The 14,619-nt window shown below is 36.3% G+C and overlaps 1 protein-coding gene across 1 annotated transcript in view; it reads right to left on the bottom strand.

Moving 5' to 3' along the window:
- LOC140158509 (DNA-directed RNA polymerase III subunit RPC1-like) overlaps window positions 1-14,619 on the bottom strand; it is a 68,675-nt gene that overhangs the window by 11,293 nt on the left and 42,763 nt on the right. The window contains 6 exon segments of the mRNA XM_072181617.1: window positions 10,143-10,254; window positions 10,837-10,953; window positions 11,790-11,855; window positions 12,604-12,690; window positions 13,451-13,489; window positions 13,491-13,603. Coding sequence (XP_072037718.1) covers window positions 10,143-10,254; window positions 10,837-10,953; window positions 11,790-11,855; window positions 12,604-12,690; window positions 13,451-13,489; window positions 13,491-13,603 — 534 coding nt within the window.

The following is a 14,619-nucleotide window of genomic DNA, read 5'->3' as shown; positions in this document are numbered from 1 at the left end:
GTCCGCGCATCGGAAAAGCATTACAGTGCGACTAACAGGTGCATCTCATCGGACCAATAATTATAGGCCTTATTTTCAACACATATTTCAATATTAAGATACCGAACACGTGCACACACCAAACACGTGCATGTAGGCCTATTTTTATGAGAACATGACTATTTCCGGAAGGCCTATGAACTGTTTTTGCGTTTACGTTCTCTTGCGATTGATTTCATTACTTTAGTAACGGCCTATATCCACGGCCAGATACTAATTTCGGTTTCTCTAAATGTGGTAACAGGGCAGGGCTTGGAAGAGGCGAATGATTGGTTTCAGATTATGGGTAGGCCTACCGAGTAAGCATCACACCTTTAAAACAAACAGAGTTGATTAAGTTGTGTCTTGGGTCTTGATCATTGAGAGACGCATTTCTTAGTAGTTTAAAAAGTCAGGGCAGGTATATGGGTAACGAGTTTGGGTAATTAGAAATAGGCCTATCACGAGAAGCGCCCGACCCGAGAACCGCGAAATCTAGTTATAAATAATTTTCAGAAATGAGTTGTTTCAAATTGTTACATCATAATCTTTCCGACTCGTTCGGATAGGCCTATACTCAGCAAACGCAAGTTTTACAGAAAACATTACATGTTAGGTTATATTATAAAGGGTACAGAACGTTTTAATAAGATTCAAAAAACATTTTAGAAAACATGCTGCAAACATTGTAATATTTCTTTAAAAATTATATCTGTAGTGTTTTTGAATTAGGAGACAAAAACGAGATTTGACTCAGTATCATACAGTGGAGAGTCATAATTACTGAAATGTGTGTAATTTAGCAAAGGAGGTGTTTTCAGTGACCATTCCCTAAATATTCCAACTTCTTTATCAACAATTTGATTATGATTCAAAGGAATATTATATCTTCCAAATCGTGTGCAATATGAAGCTCATACAACATTTTGTTTTTAAGTTATGGGACAAAAATGACATTTTAGAGCAGTTTAGAGCCATAATTACTTAAACGTGTGTAGTTTAGCATAGGGGATGGTTTCAGTGACCACTCCCTAAATAAACCAATTTCTTATTCAACAATTTTGTTATGATTCCAAAGCCCAATATCCACTCTCAAATCATGTGCAATATGAAGCTCATACGACATTCCGTTTTTGAGTTATGACACAAAAACAAAATTTATATGAAATATTTTGCATTCGGTAGAGACAATCAACGAAATATGTCTTGGGCGCTTGCGTGTAAATAACGGAAAACTCTCACCTCCTCTCCCCCGTTCAATGTTGAGAAATGCCAATGACTTCAGCGGTTTCCCAATGTGTTCCAACATTGATTGATGGGGAGGGGGGAAGGGTAAATCATTGTTGTAGATGTCATGCTTGTTTCCAGGCAAAATATACGTCATTTCCATGATCATATTAAATTCTGCACGGGATTTCGACAGAGTGTACCAAGCGTTCCAAGGACTTTTTTCGTAGATTGTAGCTAGTATTAGCCTCCATTAAAAGATTCAACTTTATTTAACCACGGAGGCCCAAATCAACCCAAAGGTTGTTCTTCCTTGGGGCCGTGGACATAAATACTGTACAATACATGCATAAAATATACACATTTTTACAGAAACTTATTTAAATACAGAAACACAAATGTGAGTACTTAATTATTTACATTACATAGACAAACAGATTGAGAGAGAGCTAAATTTATATGATATATAAATTTAATCTAAAATATAATAATGAATTAGAACAAAACCTCCTTCAGCTTATTTTTGAAAATATTTAAATTTGAAGAATTTCTGACATTGTTATCAAGGTTATTCCAAATGATTGCACCTCTGTAGGATAAGCTTCGTTTTTTAAAGTCAGTACGAGGTTGTGGAATAAAGATGTTATTAACACTTTGCGAAAATTGTATGTTTTATTTGAAAAAGTTGAAACAGTAAGAAGGTAAGGAGGTGCAAGGTTGTTTAAAATTTTGAAAATCCAAATTGAGATGTTATATTGATGCCTATACGAAAGTGGCTTCCAATTAAGCTGATCAAGAACAATTGCACTGGAGGTATCCCAGGGGGCTCCACAAATAATGCGGGCAGCTCTGTTTTGGATTATTTGCAATCTATTTACAACAGTTATACCACAATTTCCCCAAACAACATTACAATATTCTAGGTGAGGAAGTATGATTGTATTATATACCATATTCAAAACATCTTTAGAAATAAAGTTAGATTTGCATTTCTTTAACATGAACATACCTTTAAGAGATTTTTTTAAATTTTTTTAAAAACAATAGTTTAAGGGTGCACAACTGTGTTTTCTCAAAATTCCATAAATTTGAGTTGGCAAAATCCCTAAAAAAATAAGTCCTAAATTTGGCAACTGGCTTAATTGCGAAAAAAAAACTGGCTTAATTGCGAAAAAAAAAGGTTTTGAATTTGGAGTTAATAGGACATCAGTTAAGTGGTCAAACATTGTTTTATGGTATTTATCAATTATTAATTTAAATGAATAGGACTGGCAACACACTAATTTCAGAAAATCATTGATCAATACATCATAAAACATTAAAACAGTTAAGTGTTAATGTCAATTAGCAGTTGTCTATGCATGGTTATAGAAAAATATTAAGGTGCCACTGCGTGCACCATGAAACAGTCACGAGAAAACAAAGTCGAAAAACCATCTTGTAGGCTTATTCTTTTGCACCGATAGAGCTAAATAAATAGTTAACTAAATACCTTCAGAAGACATAGCATTAGATGGTTAAGAAAAATATTAATGTGCATGAAAAATCCGCAAGTCGGAAGATAATTATTTCGGAAACCATCTTGAAAGCATACAATTTTTTTAATGTGCATGCATCATGCGAAAGTCGGGAGAATAAGGCAGTCGGAAACCATCTTGTAGGCTTATTCTTTAGCACCCATAGAGCTAAATAGTTAACTGAATACCTTCAGACGACATAGTATTAGATGGTTATTAAAAATATTACTGTGCATGAAAAATCTGCGAGTCAGGAGAAAATTATTAGTTTATTATTTCGGAAACTATCTTGTTGTAGGCCTATTACGAACGAAAGTCGGAAGGAAAACAGTGTATATTTTTGCCAGTTTGGTATCAGATATGTGACATGATCAAGGGGAATGAGTCATATGTCGACCCTGGTCGAAAATGAGTTTTACATAGGTATTTAAAGAAGACATTTAGAGCTCTCTAAAACTGAAACCTCATGTTGATGTGACCTTTCTTTGCGAAGTTATATCAATTTATCCATCGCTGAAAACAATATAAAACAAAGAGAATTATAACACTCTCTTTGCCAATATCTCAAAATCAATATTAGCGACATCCGACTCATTTCCCTTGATTGTGTCACATATGAGTGCCTAGCATCGAAAGAATTGAGTCCAGTTGGCAAAACTACCCTAAGTACGTAAGATCTCCAAAAACATACCCTCTTACACCAATTTTACATAAATTTGATACCCTATTCACGTTACGCACGTTTCGTGCCCTAGTCTGAAAAATACCCTTTTTACATGAATTTATGGACACGTCTGATACCCCCCTTCACCATTAGAGTGGCCCCCCTGGGGGTTCTTGAACCACTAGTCTCAACTGTTTTTATACCCTCAGCCTTGTTTTTTTTAGATGAAATAGGGACCTAACCCACCTTTACCACAGGCTTCCCCAATACACCAACTCCCCTACCCATACCCCAACCAACCCCTTACCCCAACCATATCACACCTCATCCTACCCATAACCCAAACTCAACCCTAACCCTTATCCTAGCCCTACCCATCCCTAACCTTAACTACCCTACCCTGCCCCATCCCAGTCCTACCTCACGCCTTACTACACCCATCCCCATCCTCATCCCTACCCTTACCCCAGCATTACCCTTACCCCAGCACTACCCTTACCCCAACATTACCCTTACCCCATCCCACCAAACCCTTGCCCTATTTATCTGCCCAACCCACTACCCCAATCACAACCTACCACTACCCCATCACAAATTCACAACCTACTCTACCACACCCTACATCTAACCCTAATGCCAACCTATACCCTAATCAACCATTCTAATCAGTAATCCTAATAACAGTCATCAGATAAATTATATCGGTACTTGAATATAAAAACTTTCATATTTTGAGCATTTTATCAACACTCTCAGTCAACTGGGTGACCATTTAAGTTGAGCATTTGCTCTGTATGGTTTGCCCACTATGCCTATATGTATCTTAATCATTTAATTATATTATGTCTCATGTATATATCTGCATAGTAAAAATAAACTGAAACTGAAACATAATGTGATTGATAACATACAATGCACAGTCCAAACGTACAGGTGTATTGTTAGTATGCTTTGGTGATGTGCAATATTTAATATGCTGAGGGCATTATCAAAACATATCTTGTCAAATGACATAGTTGCAGCGACCCGCATTCAACAGGTGCTACCTCAAACTTGACCTTGTTTGGTTGAGTATGATGTTTTTGTAATGCATGCATTCAAAGGTCATTTGATAACAAGAACGGTGTCCTAGCGTTTTGGCGCATATCTGTCAGATCCTGGTACTAGGTGTACATGGGTGGAGTGCGTTCAGACAAAGTCCAAGTATTATTTGTTTGTAATATACAGTATTAAAGTGTCTCAATATGTAATATCACTATCAGTTTATTCTGTTACAAGCTCTCACCACGTACTTGTTTATACTTCTGTATTCTGCATTAATATATCAATTTATATATTATATCATTCAAAACAACATGGCTGCCTCAATGTCACCAGCTCAGATGAAAGAAGAATTCAAGGATGAGTTCTTAACTTGTTCCATTTGTGCTGAGTCATATGATAATGACGAACACCAAGCCAAATGCTTGCCCTGTCTTCATACCTACTGCAAATCTTGTCTACAATGCATTGCTGGAAAGAGGTCAAAATTTGACTGTCCAAAATGTCGCAAACTGATCACCTTACCAGGAGGAACTGTGAACAGCCTGCCTAATAACTTCATTGTGGAAAACTTAAAAGAGTACCAAAATATCTTTAATCTGTCGGCGGTAACATGTGGAAATTGCAATAGAGACGTTCCATCTGTGAGGTTTTGCCATGACTGCGGCTCTTTTCAGTGTCAGCGATGTACGGATAGTCATCATGAAATGCGCTTCATGCAACATCATCAGCTTGTGACTTTTGAAGAGCTACAAGCCAAGAAATGCAATCCCATGATGCAACAGCAGCAGCATTGCACAAAACACCCAAAGCAAGATATGACCATGTATTGTAGAGAAGCTGACTGCAAAGTACCAGTTTGCGCAACGTGTGGCCTTCTTGACCATCGGGGTCATGACCTTATTGAGCTATCCGCAGCCATTGAAAAGATAGTTGCTGATATGCAGCTTTCGTCAGAGAGAATAAATGAGAGAAACCAGGAATTAGCACGCAAACGACTGGAGCTGGAAGAACTGCAGCAAACTTTGACCACAAACCTCAAAAAGCAAGACAAAGAAATGCAAAAACTGACTCAGAAATTACATAACCAAATCGACGCCAATTACAACAAAGTTCAAACACAAATGAAAAACTTGTATGAACCAGTGATGAACAATTTGACTGCATACATTGAATCCATAGACTTTCTTGCAGCCCAAATGACCAGTGCTTCTGAGTTTGCTAATCAATCATGTGATATGAGCCATCCTACGCAGCTCTTAACCTCCCACAACCATATCATGCAAAGACTGAATGAACTAGAAATAACAGAGCTCCCCAAGACAGCTTCAGATAAGACTGAATTTATTTTCACTGAGAAGCATCATTCAGCTATAGCACAGATTCAAGCATCACTGCAGGATTTGGGTGATACCAGATGGAGACTGGTTGATCCACAGCAATGTACCATTCAGTTGGGACTTGCAAGTGGTTCTAAGAAGAAGCACAGAGCCATTGTTAAGAGTGTAGATTGCAATGGACATAGGATGGTAATTGGTGGCACCAAGGTACAGGCTACACTAGGAAGAGACTCACTGGGTGTACAGGACAACAATGATGGCACCTATACAATTGACTATGACTTACAGACGGGATCACAACCACTTCATGTTGTGATAAATGGGACTGAAATGAGAGGAAGTCCATTCAATATTCTACCAAAGGTTGACCCACAACAATGTACCATTCAATTTATACAGATAGATTCATTTTTCAGCCATGCCATTGTTCAAACTGTAGATGTCAATGGCCATAAGATGACCATTAGCAATGCCAAGGTGGAGGCTACACAGGATAGATGCTCACTGAATGTAAAGGACAACAATAATGGCACATATACAATTGACTACGAGTGTAGTTCTACCAACCCGGCGGGCACAAAAATGAAAATACTATATGTTAAGATAAATGGGACTGAAATGAAAGGAAGCCCATTCTATGTGTAAAGTACTCCTATATGATTTCAGTATCTGAGTTATCACACATATAGTTTGATGACTTTATTTTATATAAGACTTCTTACCACTGATACTGCCAGGGCAGTAATTGGTACCGTATGCAACCTAATTATAGATTGTATCATATGTTAAATACCACTATATGGGCCTGGATGATTCATGAAAATAAGATACCTTAAGGGAAGGGGTATGAACGTTTGGACAGTATTTATTGTGGGACATTAGAGCATATCAGACATATCGAATTGCATTCTGAATACGAAGAATGTCCTTCTGATATCAAATAATTTTGATTTTTTGAAATTAGCAATGTAATACACATTTTATGGCAAATCATTAAAATTGATATTTTTGATATTTAACAGTACTTGAAGTAAACTTTATAAATCTGATGATTTATACTTAAAGTGTATGTAGGTGGGATGAAAAGCGATGATCAATTGAAAAGTTTGACCTTTTCAGTATTGAAGATATGGATTTTTCCCCAAAACACACAAAAAAATAGGTCTTTTTGGGAAAAAATCCATATCTTCAATATAAAAGGTCAAAATTTTCAATTGATCGTCGGCTTTTCCTCCCAGCTACATACACTTTAAGAATATATCATTAGATTTATAAAATTTATTTCGAGGACTGTTATATATCAAAAATGTGAAAAATATCAAATTTTAATAATTTGTCATAAAATTTGTATTATATCGTGAATTTCAAAAATGAAAATTATTTGATATCAGAAAGACATGCTTCAGTATTCAGAATGCAATTCGACACGCCTGAGGTGCTCTCATGTCCCACAAAAAATACTGTCGAAACGCCATAAACGCCATTCTAGATCCCTTAATAGCTTACACTAGATACCCCACCGTAAATAGCTCTCATCATTACCTCGCTGTGCCAGTATATGGTTGAATCCAACCAAAAGTGTCCACGGGCCAAAAATAAAAGTCCAAAATAAAAATGTCTCCACAATTTTTTCCTTTTGCCCATTGATTGAAGTAAGAAACAAAGGCACTAAAGTGACTTTAATTTGCTTAATTGCACACAAATCGCTTAAAACCGTTATTGCAGACTTGTGAAATCCATCTTGGAGTCAGTTACGTCTTGTGGCCTTTCGTTTGAGGGCAACTATAATTAGCTTTATACTAGGGTCCACCACTATGTTGTATAGATCATAAGACAATGAGAAAAGTCATTTTTATCCATGGTATTCGTAGGTAAACTTAGCGAAAACGTCAAAAGTTACCTTCGAATAAACCAATTTGGACACAAATTACTCAGAAACCAGAAGGTCGGTAAACGTTTAAAATGAAACATACATGACAGCTGACAAATCCAAGTATTTATCCCTTCTAATCTTCTTGAATCTGATTTTTCTTTCAAATGAGCAGACCGTCGTCTATATTTTTCAACAATTAAGCCGTATTCAGTTTTGCATGGTGGGCATGTATGTGAATTCGCAACTTTCATTGACATATGATTTGATAGCAAACATACAGGCCTTCATTATGTACCAATATGGGCATTGGCATGAATGGCGGTGTTTCACAATACTGTCATGATGTCAACATTCGGTTACCAAAATTTACCTACTGAATACTTGCTTTTATTGTTGACATCTCAGAAATATTTAAACGCAGGCTATTGAAACTTGGTAGAAATAAAGAGTGTATTACCCTGCACCTATTGCTTAACTATTGTTTACTATTCTCTCAGTTTGTGGAAATGACACAGCTTTTAACATGTATTCGGAGGTAATGCATATTTTTTACCAAACCTACCTTTGTGCCATTTAGAATTCCTGGCAGCTAAACACAATAATAAGGATGTCCAAATGCAATGCATTTCAGTATTGGACATATCAAAGCTTGTATCAATTGCGCATTTATTAGTGATTTCCATTTATTTTATATAAGACTTCTTGCCACTGATACTGTCAGGGCAGTAATTGGTACCGTATGCAACCTAATTATAGATTGTATCATATGTTAAATACCACTATATGGGCCTGGATGATTCATGAAAATAAGATGAGGTACTATTTGCATGTTGGTAATCTGAAAAAGCTGCTTTAAAATCACTGAAAACAACAAAATGTATACAGTAAAAAATATGCATGGGGGGTTTGGTGATTTGAAATGATACGTTTGCTTTAATTATTTCACATTTTTAAAAACTGTTGTTGACTTGTGGTAGAAACAGTAGAAACAGTACCAAAATCCATCTCCAAACACAGCTTTTTAGCAATTATACACCTTTCCTCAGCCTACTCAAGGGCCCACTACCATTTCAAGGTATTTATGTTGTATTATGAGAATCCTGGTGTGTATGATCCAAAGTTTACACCAGAATTGAATACAGACAAGTTGCTTTTCTCTGTGTATTTTTGAATGGCTTGTAACCACAAATGTATTATTTTTGGTTTTGACAATTAATGATTTTTTTTTAGTTGTAATAGGTTTTAGCCTAGTGAATTCTTTTTTTTGTAATTGTTTGTTATGTACATAATATGTTTGTTTATGCACAGCCCCAAGGAACAACTTTGCTAAATTGGGCATCAGTGTCTAATATAATATACAAGTCCAAGATAAAAAAAAATGTTGCCCTTTTTCAAGACTTAAAAAAGGAGGATCGATTGGTTGATACTTTTCTGCTGGGCGAATTTTTCTGCTTGCTGGGCCAATTGAGTGCCATAGGGTACACTGGTGAGAATAGCTTTTGTACAAGTTGTGACAAATGACATTCATTCACACATTCAAATAAAATTTGAGTTGGAAGTAGGTCAAAACAGATTTGCCTGCTTTTGACATTACTTTGGGTAACAGAAGTAAAACAAGGGTGGTTCTTGTCATTTATCTTTTTAAATGAAAAACCCATCCCTACTACTTACTCCATACCCTTGCCCATTCTCCCCAACCATCTCCATCCCTAATCCCACCATGGACTCCACAAATCCCCAACCCCACCCTACTACTTACCCCACCCTCACCCTATACCTCCCACCACACCTTACTCCATCCATAACCTCACCCTACCTCACCATTGACCCCCAAATCTACCCCACTACTTAGCCACCCTTACCACTACCCGTACCTATGTACCCTTGCCCAAACCCTCCCACCACACTACACCATATCCTATCCCTAACCTCACCTTACCCCATCTCACCCTAACCCTACTAATTCCTAGTGCCACCCCTACCACTTATCCCAAACCTTACCTCTACCCTTACCACACTACCTCTACTCAACCTCTATCCAAACCCTCCAACCACACCATAATCACCTCACCCCTGACCCACTAATCCCCAAACCTACCGTTTCACTTATCCCACATTAACCCTTACCCCACCCATACCAACACTACTGCTACCCAACCCTCCCACCACTATTACCCCTAATAAAGTTAACCTGCTACTCTGTGCATCAATAAAGTCCCAATTTATGCCTGCGTAAATTCATAAAAGCGTGCATCAGTGAAGCAACATGCAAAGTGCACTCTGCGTAGATCCTGCACCAAATGCATGTATGACCTTCTGTATCAATCCACAATGTTATGAGTCTCCCCTAGTACAAGCTGTGAACAAATTATAGTAGAGGCTGATGTTTTGCAAATTCAAAGAAGGTTAATTGTTTGCATGGGCACTTATGACTACACAGAAGGCACTTCCATGATACATACCTCTTGTTGCTATGACAGCCTGTAGGTTATCCCCCTCTACCAACAATTTGTACTTCTTTTGGCCAGCTTTGTCATCTAGGGTAATAACAGCCCGTGATACTGATGGTATACCCTGCAAAAATTTTATGTTAGCAAACACAATTTATCTGCAAGTCATGTTTGATTTGTAGAATGAAATACCAAGCCCAAATTTACATACAGAATCCTGCATAATAAAGCTGGACATCTTTGCTGAAAGCCAAGCCCTGAATCTTATCTCTTCCACTATTGTATAAATTGTTTAATTCAATTTCTGTTGTTTTTTAATGTGTTCATCTACTCTACTATTGATCAGTTTCCTTATTTTTTTTCCCATTTCCTGATTTTTTTTACATCAGGGCCTTTCCTGATATACTGTGTCATGTTTGTGCTCATTCTTCTGTATTTTAGTTTTATTTCTTGTATTTCTTAAAAATCTCTCCTTTTTACATATAAATTGGTCTTTGAAAAGAGGCCATAAGTTTTTTTTTCAGGTTATTTTTATCTCAATTTTTAAAGGACATTCTGGTGGGGCTTATAAAACTGATAACTGACCATTATTATGGTACATTGGCATTAATATGGATGACATCACGAATAATTCAAAAATCTAAAAATAAACTTCCTGTTAATTACAACTATTTCAAAAGAAAAAAAACAAGTATACATTGTATACCTTAATCACCACTTCAGGTAAATGTTCCTTGAGAAACTGTAATGTGTAGTACATAGAGCTCTTACTGGTCTCTTGAGGGTGCACTGTTAACACTTGTGATGAATGCACTCTCACATGCTAGAAAGCAACAAATAACAATATTGTTAAAAACATGTTACTTAATTCACTTATTATTATCTACAAAATTTGTTGGGAAGACCTAATTCATGTTTGCCCCCACTATGCCATGGCACTTAGTTCTAGATTGAGGGCATTAGGCCCTTTGCACTTGATTATTAGTTTCCTGTTTACCGCCCGCATTGAAAATCTCAAAATAGTTAATTATTTTATTTTTATTTCTAATTTTTTCCTTTAAAATAACTTTCAACTGCTTTTACTTGCCATTTTCTGACTTTAGTAATATCAACAATAATGATGAATGAACAAAGAGTACAACTCCACCTTCACTTATTTATAAAATCAAATATTGTTGTGAAATAATTAAATGCCCGCTCTAGTCAAAACGAGTCAATAGTTGTTTGTAATAGTTCAAACTAAATAAAGAAAATAAAAGATAATTAATAATTAAAAGTCACCTCGTCCCTTTCTCGAAATCTTGAACAGGAAACTAATGATCAAGTGCGAAGGGCCTTATACCCAAGGTGCACAGCCGAGGGCATAAACAACAATTGTGCCTGAAATTCTACTATTCATACATATTCCAACATTCTATGATGCTGTTATTCATTAATGTAATAACAACAATAACGTTTGATTTGAAAATATGATTTTCCTTTTTCATCTCTCCTGCGATAATCATGTTATTGCAGCCAGCATGTATCACCATTTCTAACCTACTGTCCATATATCAAGCATGCTGTTATGTTGTGAGGGAAATCAATATGGCAGACTTGTCAAGTAGTTCAAATAGGGTACACATAGTCTAATATCTTTGTAAATACAGGATGTCTCACCTGGTGTTTGACTCTCAGCTTTGAGGCACAGATTGAGTTGGCAACACTAGAGGAACTCACTTCCAACTAAAACAAATAAAACATTCATTTTTAGAGAACAATTCTATTTTTGGTTTACATTTATAATTTTTAGACCTTTCCCATGATGCAGGATAAAGCCAGAAACTTAACCAACAAACCTGCAGGGATTTTATGCTATCATAAAAACGGCTGTTTGTGTACCCATGTAATTGGCTATATGAATGATGTTAGAAATTAAGATATTAGGCTTGTTCAGACGATCGCTTGTAAAGTCCCTTGTAACTACATTCAAATGTAAACTTGTATGTAGTGCCCGTCTAAACGCACTCGCATGTAGCTACATGCAAGTGACGATGTAGCGAGTAACATTCGAATGTAAGGCCAGTGTGAACAAGACTTGCATGTTAACTTGCTTGTAAGCATGACCTTGATGACCCAATCCTATTCTGATTGTGCATAATCGTGGCATAATTTACCAGTGAAGGTTACTCTTACAAGTGAGTTGGCTTACAAGTAAGTCCTGTGTGGACACACACTCGCTTTTAGCATAATTTAATTGCTGGCTCGCTTGTAAGTTACATTCAAAAGTAGGCTACCGTCTAAACACACCTATTAATGAATTGGGTTATCCGTGATTTGTCAGTTTCCATTGTCTTACTTTTCTGAAGATAAAAATTGCTTTGCTATATTAAACATATTTGTTCTTTCTAAATTCCTTGTTTTTAAAATGAAGTAAAGTTGTTCCCACAATGAAATGTGTGATGGAAACAATCTTGAATTTCTTATGTCTCACCTTGAGAAGTTTGATCCTATCCAGATCCAGCTTAATCAAAATGAAACAATCATCTGGTAGAAACACTTCCTCCAAATATTCAGACACCTGTATGGGAGAGGAAGCAAACACAAAATACCATGGTTATCAAACAGGGTGTTAGCTAGTCACCTGTGCATCTGCCCACCCATCATTTTGGACAGGCAGTGTGCTCCTGGGACAGGCAAAATTTATGCCTGTGAGATATGCTAAATTCTAAAAATAATAATAAATTATGTGAACTCAAAATATCAAGCCTCTAGTAATTTGAAATGACTGAACACCCGCAAGGTGCTGAGGTCTAACTTATGTTTTCAGTGTCAAATTTTGGACAGTTAGTTTTGGTGAAAATGAGAGGTACTTGTCAAATCCTAGCTAATATCCTGTCATCAAATATTCCTGGCAGATTCTTTTCAGAGTTACAGATTTAAGGTTTGAGATGGTGGTTTAGTTCATGGTTTTTGCCTCTATTTCACAAATATTTTTATTTTGGATTGTATGATCAAACATTTATACCAATAGACTTGGAAGTGATGTCAAGAAAGTTCAATAAATGTTGAAAGTTTTATGTGATACAAAATATAAAATCCTTGCTTATTTCTCAGGAAAATGAGTAAGTGTTCACACTGGTCCAAGATCATTTTAATTAGCTGAATGAAAAGTGGTTTTTTGTTTTTGTTTTTGTTTTTTTATTTAGTTCCTGAAATTTGTTTTCTGACTTTCTGAAAACAAATGTACAGAATTTAGAATTATTAATAGTTAAATTAATATTTTGTTGAATAAAGTTTCTTTCTGATTTAATTCTATAACTACACCAATGACATGTTACCTCTCCCAGGCGTGTCTTCTCAATGCGCCCCTTGACTACATCGCCCTACATCTGCATCATCATCAACCTCTAACAGAGCAGATATGATTGGAGTACTGATGTTCTTAGATGCATTGATGATTTCTTTGATTCTAGGCACACCAAGGGTGATATGTGAAGATAATGGTTAAGGATTACAATCATTTGCAAAGGGTTAGATATCAATGTTATTTAACCGTTGAAATTTGAACCCAATCTGAAACCTGTTACATATAAGAACAGGGACCCCAACTTTACATCTCTCAACCTCATGTTTAACATGGTGCAGGGATAGTCAGGCTCATATCACACACTAATAGGTGGCGCTATTCGTCCATAGGGAAGTGGAATGTGCCTGTACAGTCCAAAAATGGCTTTACTGTGGGGCTCAATGGAAAAAATTACTAAAAATTAATTTTGACAACCAAAACCTAAGTGATGTTGACTTATGTTGGTACTGGCATGATACTGGATTCATAAACTATCACATAGTGCAATCCATGTTCCACCAAGTTGACACTCGATTTAGCTCAAAAGCAATTTGTGTGTAAATCAAGACCATCCAAAACAGCTTTCTTACAGTAAAGAATAGGAGGTCATCTGGGGTCACATACAGTAGTGTACATTGTACATGTGCCTGCTGTCACAATTTCACACACAAAATTTTGGTCAATTTGGTGACACTATTTTTGTCTGTAACTTCAAAAGTATATGCACTAGAAACATGATTGACCCCTTATTGTTTAGGTAATTTGATTCTCTTTCAAATGAAAGAACTTTCAGCTAAAAATATTGAACTTCAAAATTTTATGAACATACCTAGCAGGGATGAGGGAACAGTATAATAAAAAATATCTGAAAAAGCAACATTAACATACAATTACTGCCAAACAAAGTATACTTGTATTTTACAAACAGATCACTTTAATTTGTAACACTTTTATTTTAGAATGTGGTATTCTATAGGCAAAATATTGAATTCTCGAACATGAGAGGATGTACCTACATGACTGAACCTTCAAGACCTTGCATAGCGACAAGCTGTGTTTGCGCCATAAGTGTGTGGTATTTGTGTAAAGTGTGCTGATGCTTGTGGATCAACGTCTAGGCGTTGTGCCTGTGCATAGCGCACTAATCACTACGCTTTTTTT

This window comes from Amphiura filiformis, chromosome 8 (genome assembly GCF_039555335.1).
Source record: "Amphiura filiformis chromosome 8, Afil_fr2py, whole genome shotgun sequence".
Classification (NCBI taxonomy): domain Eukaryota; kingdom Metazoa; phylum Echinodermata; class Ophiuroidea; order Amphilepidida; family Amphiuridae; genus Amphiura; species Amphiura filiformis.
Note: the sequence above shows the minus strand (reverse complement) of the source record. Positions and strands in the feature narration are given on the sequence as shown.